General features: G+C 36.0%; 1 protein-coding gene across 2 annotated transcripts in view; it reads left to right on the top strand.

The window, feature by feature from the left end:
• Positions 1 to 182: 182 nt before the first annotated feature.
• Positions 183 to 11136, top strand: part of LOC124183624 (leupaxin) — a 48154-nt gene continuing 37200 nt past the window's right edge. The window contains exon 1 of one of the 2 annotated variants that reach the window (XM_046572330.1): positions 183 to 311. In XM_046572330.1, the coding sequence (XP_046428286.1) occupies positions 299 to 311 (13 nt within the window). In that variant the 5' untranslated portion in view covers positions 183 to 298. Of the gene's footprint in view, positions 312 to 4872; positions 5358 to 11136 lie in introns of those variants that run through there. The other variant, XM_046572327.1, reaches the window with a different exon arrangement.

Raw genomic sequence — 11136 nt, 5'->3', positions numbered from 1 at the left:
AGAAGTAAAATACATGTATCGCATACAAGCGTCAATAAATCGGCATTCATCATTTTCTATAATAGTATCATAAGTCGACTAATTCGTTCTCAGAAAACAATTATGTATGTATATTAGGCAAAGGCAGAGCTGGGCTCCTCCATGTTTGATGTTTCGCCGCTAGTCTCTTATCGAAATCCTTCCATATTGTCATCGGTGACGTACCGTCTTCGGATTCTGGCCTTTTGCAATCAGTTTTTTAATAACAGTGCCTGTGAAATAGTGGCCCGGAATTTCTCCGAGGCAACTGGTCAAAGCTATGGATGACTTAGGTAAGTACTTATTAATTTAAATAATAAACAGTGACAGAGGTAACCTCAAATGTCGCACTTGCTGATTTTTAGGAGTGTGCATGTTCTGTTTTTGCGAGAGTTCATTACATTCGTCCTGTAACAGGTACCTTAAACACGAACGAACATTTACATACGTTCGTACATTCTCTCGTTTGCAATTCAAACGATATTGCATAATGTAACCAAATATTCCATTATCGCCTTACAGTGCGCATTTTGATTGATGCGTCTCCGTCTCGTTAAATACGGCGGGAATTTTCGAACTGTTACTAGTGTTGAGCATGCAGAAGCGATTCATGAAATTGCTGGAGTATAATTCAACGTAACGAGTATGTAAGCTACAGCAAGCTATGCTCTGTAAATATTTTTGTGGAATGATTATGAGTATGAAGTTACTTGCGTTACTGTAACGATACATGTCTAAGAAAAATCGTTACTTCGCATCTTTAGGAATATCCGAGATTTAGTAAACCATTATAAACAAAAAATACTTTAATTTTGAAAAGCCAACTCCTTGAAAGTAATTTTAAAATTTCCCAATAATTATATGATTTTTTAGCACAAGTTTTCGTAACGTTAACGTTACTAACTTCAGCCTGATGAATGATTGATGACATTTTTGTTGAATTTATAAGGTTGAACTTAGTAACGTTACTGCAACAATGCGTTGAAAGAAACATTACTATATTCCAATATCAGAATAATTTTTAAGGAGTTGAATTTCCAAAATACGAGTTTTCCACTTTTGTATTATGATTTACTAAATTGCAGATAATCCTAAAGTTTCGAAAAAGCGAATTTTCATAGAAATACATCGTGATGGTAATCGCATTTAAGTTTATTACTTTGGATTTTTAGACAAATTAAAATGTTGAAGATTTTTTTATTTACACATACGAATGATGTTTTCTGTAAAAATAAAATACGATCGGACTTACAGGGTTCGAAAACTAACAGCAAGTTGATGCATTTCATCAAGGGATGCTATAGACTTCTGTTTTATCAACCCATTTGTTTTTACAAATTATTCGATAACCGTCAATGATTCGGCAGTACTCTGAGTGCCCAACGCAGGCGTTTTATTATGAGGAATAATGAAACGCGCACAATTTGCCGCAATCATTTTGACAATGCGAATTTGAGGAATTCGCAATAAACAAAATTAGTTATTCGCAGGTGATGCATCGTAAATGAGAAAATAACAGATGACAAGTGACAATCGCGAAACGCCTCCTCGGCGTCTCGATCGGCATGAAAACATGCGTGATGATTTATTCGACATGTGTATAACATACATACCCATGGACGCGCAGAGGTATCCCACCTGCTAGGAGAATCGTTTTCGAACGCGAGGACGTTCTGACATGACACACGCACCTAATGTGTATGTATGTACGTACACAAACGAAATATCGCCGCGGGGGGGGGGGGGGGGGGGGGGGGAGGAATCAAGTGCTTAACTATTATCTGGGTGGTCATGGCATCGCGGGTCTCGCGTCAGTCTTATCCCGACTTCTCTGAAGCTAGCTGTCAATCGCGCGTGATCTTTAAATCCGACGAGTACTTGTGCGTATAAACATGAAAATGTTAGCGTGACGTAATTAGTGACCGTCGATAACGTCGCGAGGTTCAAATCGTATCATCCGATTGTTTTTACTTTTTATTTTAAACAACTTTTCATCGACGACGCACACATATAACCCGTTTGACCGATCGTTAAAATTTGAAAGTTTTAATCAATCCATTATAGCTGCGGCGCATACTTTCACGGCTATATGCGCCTTATCTGTACCTTATCCCGAACTGTTTCGATTATGTAGGTATATATAGATATATAGATATATAGATATATATATATATATATATATATATATATATATATATATATTTAAAAATGATAAACGAACTCTCACGGTGAAATCTAGGACAAAATCGATCCAGGAATCCAAGCCCCATTAACCATGAAGTAACAATTTTAGTTGTTCAACCAAGTTTCTCTTGCCGTCGCCCGTTCTTCGTTCTTCAGCTTGATTGAATTTTCTTATTTTTGTTTCAATTCTTCGTTATTGTTTTAGTTCGGTGTCTTCAGTGATATATTTTCCAGACGCGGTGGTTTAAATTTTTCCGTTTATATATCCTTTCAGTTCCATAAATTGGAATGCTTTTTTTCCAACACAGAAAATATGGTATCAATTTTGTCACATCGTGATTATAATCAATGCTTACTTGTGCAATCTCATATTCTTGCCCGTTACGTTAAAATCGCTTGATTTGCTGTTTTGCAAAGTCATTGTCAAGGACGTGAGATACTTTTAATTGTAGATATTTTGATTTATCACATTGTATTCGATGCATCGTCGTGTATTTATATCTCCGCGGTAAAACGTGAAGAGAAGCAAGAGAAAACGCCAAATGTCTCTTAAGTTTCTGTTACGTAAACGGCGATTATACCACAATAATTTCTTTATTCTTTATTTTCCATGCATGGCATCCGAAATCCTAACACGTGCAGTGTGCAGTTTTAAAATCAACCAGTTTCATCGATATTGTACTTTTACGTAATTATACACTCGTACGTGCCTAGTTTTCACCGTTTCCGATTCGTTAGAAGAACTGCCTATGTACTTACCGATGTATTTTTTTCGTCATGGGATGTTAAATGCCGGTCTTTCACACCTCGAGATCTTTAATAGGGGAAAAATGGAAAGAGACTGAAGTCAGTAACGTTAACGCAACGAAACATAGAGGAGAAAAATCACTATTTTGCAATTTCATAGTGACTTTGAAGTATCCAAATTTCCAATATATATATATATATATATATATATATATATATATATATATCCTTATTAAAATTTTCTGTATCTCAAATATTCCTGAAATTGTGAGATAATTTTATCCGAAACATGAACCATTACAATGACGTTACCAACTTCAGCTTCATAAAACGGAAGCTTAACAACCGATCACGAATGTCACCTACCGGTGTTACCAATCTTTTTTAACGCATGTACCAAAACCTAAAAACCAATAACCAACGGAGGCTGATACACCTCATCCACCCATATGTGTATAGATATTGTTTTTTTTTTCGCGATTTTTTGCATGTAATGTATCGCAAAACAATCGATTTTTATTTTTCGACGTATAGGCGAATTTCACATCTCTTATCACGATAAAGTGGATAATATCAATCCTGTAGGTTATTATACAGTACACTTAAATACGTATATAGATATAATATAAAACATACACACGTTGAAAACAAAAAGTACTTTTTTCATTTACATAATTGCCTTGTAATAGAGCTTCGCGGAATCCTTTTATTCCGTTTAGCACATATTTTCATCGACTATATATGGACTGCGCAATCGAATAAAGGTTCAATATTTTAGTCCAATACACGACATTTTAGTATATCCGCTCTAGAAACGAGAAATGAACATCGGCAATGTTTTTTTTCCGAGAGAGAAAAGCGTATGATCTTACAACAAACTAATTTTCATGAGAAATTGTAGATGGTCACTATTTGAATGAGTAAAATCTTTTTCTAAAATTTCTATCAAGAGCCCGACCATAATTTTTTTTTATCAGCTTGCAAAAAACAATCGCTAAGTATAGGCAAATGAAACTAGATATTTGAATAATATATTTCAATTCGATAATTTTTGGTAAATTATTCTCTAAAATATTTTTATTTTCGGTAAATATATTTTGGGAATTTCGCAGTTTACTTGGACCTGTACATTTTTTTTATGAAATCTTACCCACATATGGGCGTTTTTGAAGTTCCAAATTTGAAAAGTTCCGAAAATTAAAATATACTCGCACAGCGTAATTTTGCTCAACGAGTGGGTGTAAAAAATCAGAATAACCGAAAATCAAAATAAGTCGAAGATCCAAAACAAAGACGGATCAAAGTGGTGAAATTTCACAACGCCAGAAATTCACGAAACTGAAAACCTTCAATCTTCAGAATATCGATGTTTAAGATTTTTAAATTTTCTCATTTTCACACTTTTCGAATTTTTCAAATTCCGAATTTCAACCTCGCCCCGCATGCAGGACACAAGTTCCACTCCTCGAACCGCATCGGCATCATCATTGGCCGTAGTCGCGTGAGCTTCAGGAGAAGCATTGCGATCCTCGACTCCACGCCGATCCATTTTTCGGATCGATCCGCTCGCCGATCTACAAAACGAGACGTGAAGCAAATGATGAAGAACCGTAACATGCTAACCCCGAACAACACGAACAGTATATACATATATAGCTCCGCATTATCATTCCTAGGCAGTCCTCAAACCGTTCGTTTGTCCATCGTTTCGTTCGTTCGTTTCGTTCGTTTCGTTCGTTCATCGGACGTAGTAGCAAACGTGCCAAGGATTGTATTTTTAGTAAAGATACCTAGTAGCCAGTGACACGGTGCAACGTGCGTTGGGTTGGACCGTTGGCGGGAATCTGCTACAGGGTGATGGTAGGCCTGAAATATACCTGGTCATGCCTACGCGGACTCTTCTTCTAGCTCTTCTCATCCTTCCTATCCAATTCCGCGAGGAGAAGCTTTGGAAGTTAGACAGAAGAAGCTGAAGACACCGCGTCACTCCCAAAGCGAGAATCCTTTCTCCGGACGGTCCAATTCCTTCATCGTCACTTTCCATTTACGGCAAAATGCGATCGCCAAGAGTAGAATGTCTTATCGGTTGATCCTTGTCCAGAAAGTTTGAGTCCAGGACCTCCGACCGCAGCGCTATCCGGATATTTTGACGACTTTAAACCAGTTTATCAGTTTTCGAAAAGCGTGTGCAGCTGAATAGTGAAATAAAGTGTACGAGTGGTTGGCGTTCGTGGTGTTCATAAAGTGTGCTGGATAATCACAAGCGTTGTGTGCTTTTGACTCTATCATTTCACACGCATATTATCGTCCGATAATGGCCATGGATCGATCGATGTACGGCAAGGTGGAACCGGGTGCTACTTATCAACCGTATCGCATCACGGTAAAAAATGGATCCTCACCAGGATGTAAGTCGTTCATTGTTCTCAGTTTACATTGTATTGGCTCTTCCTCTCAATTGTGCTGCATGAATATCCCGATGTGTCTGCTGGTGCGATATAAAGATGTTCGATTTTACTTGAAACCTATTGTGAAAATAACTATGAAAATACAAATGTGCAGGGTATCATTTAATCATCGCGAATTATTTGCAAGACGGATCGATGTGATGTTCTACTCGATATAGAGATCGCAATGTTTCCTTGTTTCAAATACTCTCAACGTTCATCTTGAAACTGTTCTCCCGAAATCGGTCCACCAGCTTCCTTCGTTTTTGGAAGTGGTTGAACAATGTGGATTGAATGTCATACTAGCAATAAGTAAGCAGCATCCTTTAAGATTCCAATGATTTTGGCTATTTCGCAAGCACCTGCTCGTCTCGTTTACCTCGAAACTAAATTATTGCGGTTCATAAGAATGATTTCAATGGATACCCTTACTGCTTGTCAGGTTCGTAATTCTCATCGGTCAGATATCAGAGAACCCGATTCGTGAGAAAATTCGAAAACTTTCTAAATCGAAAAATATCTAAATTTCAGTTCATTTCTACTAAATCTCGAATCATCAAATGCCATGTTTGCAACATTGAAACTATAGCTACGTACAATTGTCACGAACAGATCAGGAAGATTTTTAACATCCGATGATAATTTTGGGCGTTCGATTGAGTGTTAAGTTTGAAGAAAAAGGAAAAGTGATCGATCCTTATACACAGTAAAATAAAATACGGTGCTTGCGGTAATTAACCCCGCGGTATGTTCACCCTTGTGTACAAAGTTACGACTGTTATATAGTCTAATTTGATATTCAGGAAGTCTAAAGCAGAAGCCCGTTGGCCGTCGGCCAACATTTGTGTATATAAGAGAATAAAAATGACAAGTTTAATTTTACCTACATGTATTATATATCGCCTACGTAAATGTCTTTATTTAAAAAAAAAAAAAAAAAAAGTATGTTTACTCGTATTTCTTTACTACGTTCAAAGCTACAAGGAAATGCAGCTTTCGTAAAATATATGAATACACGTGGACAGGAATATGATATGTTGAAAGACCCTGGAAATAGAGTCTCCGTCGGTCGAGAATAGAGATAGTTTTGAATGAACGACACTGCATTATTATTGTCTCCTTTGGAATACACGTATCTATTTACTACGCGTCGTAAAGTTTGCGACGTGAAGATCCGATTCCGTAGAAGAAAAAGACGCGTGTTCGGTAAAAATGGTCTGACGTAAGATGTGATTTTCTTCATTTCACTGGTTCCATTCAACTTATACGGCAATATTCACACGTGCTTACATAGTTTGCCGTAACGCGTTAATATCTTCATTTCAATGCATAATCTCGAGTATAATCCTGACGTGTTAAATATTTGAATGAAATTTATTTGTAGGTATAATACTCTGCATTTATTACAATTGTACTAGCAAGAAAAATCACTCGTTTATCCCGTGGGACTTATCAAGCATGTTCGTTTCGTTGTAAAGAAAAATTGAAATCTCGTCGCTCGCAATCAATACGCTTCACCGTGATTCGTCGGAAATTTTTTACAAATGAAAATTTAAAAAAATTGTTTACCGACAGTCGTTTCATCTGCATTGAAATTTTCTCGAAGATACGTTCATCGTTGCGTGTGCATTTTTTCAAATCAACTATCCGGTTAATAATAGTTATAACTGTTTTTATTGCACAATGTTCGAGAACCGTTAGAATAAAAGAACTGAAAGTATAAGTACATTCACGTACATATCTGCACATTGCCTGAATAAATACTGCAGAGATTACACGTTACGTCACGATTCTATCATGCGTATTAATAATTGTACGCATCTATTATAATAGACGATCAGTCTCTCCAGATGAGGTCGTGGCTAATTCGTATGATAAATAGCTTCGGTGAATATAAAATGACCACTCCACATACCATTTATAGTCACTGTATGTATGTGTATATCACTGCAACGAGAATAGAAGAAGCAGAGGAAGAAGAAAAAGAAGATCAATTAGTCAGCTACGAAATACGTAGCGCAGCCCTCAGAGTCAATCTAACTTCTGACGATCAATCTTACAAACTTTCTTCTTCTGATGCTTCACGCGTCAACTTCTATCGATGAGAAAAAAAATAAATAAATTGATAACCGTACAAAAAGTAATGAAAAGTTTTACTTTATTCGTCGCTCAAAAGGAAGAGAGACTGCGGAGAAAAAAAAAACAACCTTTCAGAGAAATCTCGATGTTTTTTTGGTTTCTTTGTCAAAATTTTTATAAATCGTCTTTGAACTAAAATTTACTATCCATTCTATTTTTAAAATGTTTCATATCAATCGTTTATATAGATTAAGGTTGTTTCATTTTACTTGCGTTTTTATATGTTTACTTGTAAATTTGAAATGATCGAACTATGATAATTCTTCGTATTTTTCTTCCGTTTTTTTTTTTTTTTTTTTAAATTGTACAATTTTTTATTTTGACATGAATATTTTATAATTATTCGATTGTTTTGTGACATAAAGTTGTTGTTCCAATTTACCAAAAGTTCTAATCTTTTTCATCTGTCGCAATTTGCGAACGTCAAGTTTTTATCCCCTATTTCGTCTTCTGTACATGAAATTTTCGTTCACGATTTATATTTATTACAAAAAAAAGTAGATAAATGTAAATTTTACACGAGATTCGGAAAATTGTGACGAGTCTTTCGAGAATTTGCAATAGGCTCTTTTCAAGATCACTCTTAATATTTATAAATAATACACCAGTTGAATAAAAAGTCTGTAAATGATTGAGGCTACTGATCCAGAGTTGGGACAAATGGCAGAAATTTTTTTCAACAAAATCAGAAATGACGAGGTTCGGACGTTTCTTGGCTTTGCATGGAATTCTCCGTACATATAGTTGTCGGAACGTTGTGTACCATTCACAACACGTGTTGTTACCTATAATGACGTGATCCAATGTGCAGGGTTAACGTCCTCGTACAATTCTGGCATCAGGACTGCAGTTACGTGTATGTATGTATATGGGGCATTCCACGCCAATTCGACCTGGGTTTTAACCTTGACCTCTTAGATTTGGCGCGCTATTTTTTCTATGATTGTTCTTACTTTGAAAGGTACTCAATTTGTTTTTTTTCCACTAAATTTGAATTTTCTACAATTTTTTGAAACGATTGTATCGACTGACCTCAATTAAAAATTTGAAAAATTTCTGAAAAATCCTGTGTCAGATATAAAAATTTTCAAGCTTGGACTCGGGGTGGGCCGATTTTTCCATAATACTGTTTTCAAGCTATTTCCGAAACAAAAAAACGTTAAAACAATTAGAAGTGGAAGTCATTTTACTATGAATGGTTGCTGAAACATTTTTATATGTCACATTGGATATTTGAAAATGGTATGTGCTTAGTTTACCTGGACGCATCGATATATAATTTGTCATACGAGAGCAGCGATGAAACCAATAAGCAGGTAATTAATTCACAGGGTGTGATAGTCAGTGACTTGGAAAATGTGTCGAATTGTATCGAAATCTTTGTGAAGATGTATAAGAATTATGAATTACAATTTTAACCTCACTCGACATTCATTGTAAATAGTGATTCTGAAATGCATTTTTACTTTTTCGGGCATTCTTCTGAAACCGTTGTTCGCTTAGAAGTCTATTTCTAATTCACAGTTGCCTCTCCCCCCTGAATTAATATGCTTATCGCATAGGTCGATAGACAAAACTTGAAAAAAATATGAACGTGTTTTACAGTCAAGCATAAGATGATTTGAAGAATACAAAAGAAGTCTGTAACAATGTACGTTTATACAAGGTGTTCTTTCAAATTTCTTACAAACGATATGTCTGATTAAATAGAACTGCAGGCACAAAAGCAAGAAATTACTGCAATCCAACGAAATGGCGAAGGAAAAAATAGCAACTAGAACTTTTAAGGTGCTTGAAAACTGAATTTAACCATCGAAATTGAGATGACGAACGATAGCTGCAATATCTTCTCAACGAATGTATTCTTGGCCGTGAGTTGATTAAGTTCGTAAAATTCATTTGTTTCCTTATCCCCCCCCCCCCCCCCCCCCTCTTTGTCTTCTTCATCTTCTTGTTATTTCTATTCTTCTTTATTTACTTCGGTGTTCGTTCGAACGTTAAATAAAATACCTAGTCTACGCGCACACTACGTATAGCTCGTGTGTTGATTTAAACCGTCCACTGCCAACATAGCAGGGATGCACAAACTCTATTCGTTTTACACCGAGAAACACACGTAAAAAATTTAAATATTCTTAGGACAAAATAAAAAAAAAAAAAAATTAGGTAATATATTTTTTATACTTATATTATACTCGACTGTAAAACAGTATTATATGATAATTACTTAAAAATTATACAATCCGGAAACAAAAATTGAACTTATACGTGTTGTATTTGCAAAGAAATTTGGAAGAAATTTGATAATTACGATGGCGTGAAAATCGGTGTACTCAGTTTTTGTGGTGAAAAATATGAGCTGGATGAAGTTCGTTAATTATGCTTCGATTTTGTGCATCCCTGATTAGAAGCCCTTCCCGGAAATAATAATCATCGGTTGCCGCACGTTCAAGCAGCGTTCCTACTTACAGTCGTGCTTTTCTTTCCGTTTTCCGTTGGTCTTTTGTTTTTTTCTAGTTCTTCAGAGTCGATAATAATGCAGGCGTGCAGGTACCATTAACGCGAAGTATAATGAACGTTCTTAACGTGAAACGGAAATATTTATGGAGGAAAAGCTGGTATAAATACCGGATCATTCGAGAAGCTCTTAGCCCAACGAAACGCAAAGAAAAAAAAAAAGAAAAAAAATACTTCAAATTAAGGAACTCTTATCTTCGTAATGTTTCTTCCTGACAGATACTTCTTATTATGATATAGTGACATTTGTTAACGCGTTTTTATTTTCAGCTATTCTGTAAGTCATCAACTCATGCCAATTTAACATAGTAAATCTGTACAGAGTGATTATCCATCGGCTGAATAGTCCGTCGTCTGCTGCAATATAATGCGCATGCGTTAAAATTCGAGAGCAGTTGTTTGTCAGGGTGACCAACCGTCATAAATTCGGATAACAGGTCGCTGCGATGTTTATAACCTCAAAACTTTTAAAAATTGTTGGTATTGAGCACAACTGCCAGCGACAACTGTCAAAATTTTAGAGGTTACGTTCATGACTTGCAGTCTAGCGCATGGGCATTTCACTCCAGCAGACGACGGACCATTCGATCGTTAGATAATCACTCTTTATATTGTGCGCTCGCGACTGCATTACGCTGAAAAGGATGTTTTATCGTTCGTTTATAACAGGCCTCAGACTTCACGCGCGTTAATGTCCAATTGGTGCCAATTGTTCCATACCGCCAACACGAAATGGGCAAATTAATCTGTCGACACCCACGCTTTCATTAAATACGCATTATGTAAGCTGACTTTACTGTATTAATTTATACAGGACCTACATGTGGAAATGTAAAACCATTTACCACAGTTCCGTTTATTATAACGACGTAATTTACCGTCTCGTTTTCAGTTCCAACTTCAGGGTGGTCACACACCTGAAAAAACGTGGAATACCTGGAAATCTTAGGGGATTTAAAAGGGATCGTGGAAAACGTGGAATTGTTAGGGAATTTTTTTTTCTGGTCATGGAATAAACTGCAAGTATCAGTTTTCATAAATTGGAAATAGAAATGATTTTTTGAGATGAAAAATTTACTTTTTT

Source organism: Neodiprion fabricii, chromosome 5 (assembly GCF_021155785.1).
Source record: "Neodiprion fabricii isolate iyNeoFabr1 chromosome 5, iyNeoFabr1.1, whole genome shotgun sequence".
Classification (NCBI taxonomy): Eukaryota; Metazoa; Arthropoda; class Insecta; order Hymenoptera; family Diprionidae; genus Neodiprion; species Neodiprion fabricii.
This window is presented reverse-complemented; position numbering and strand designations above follow the sequence as displayed.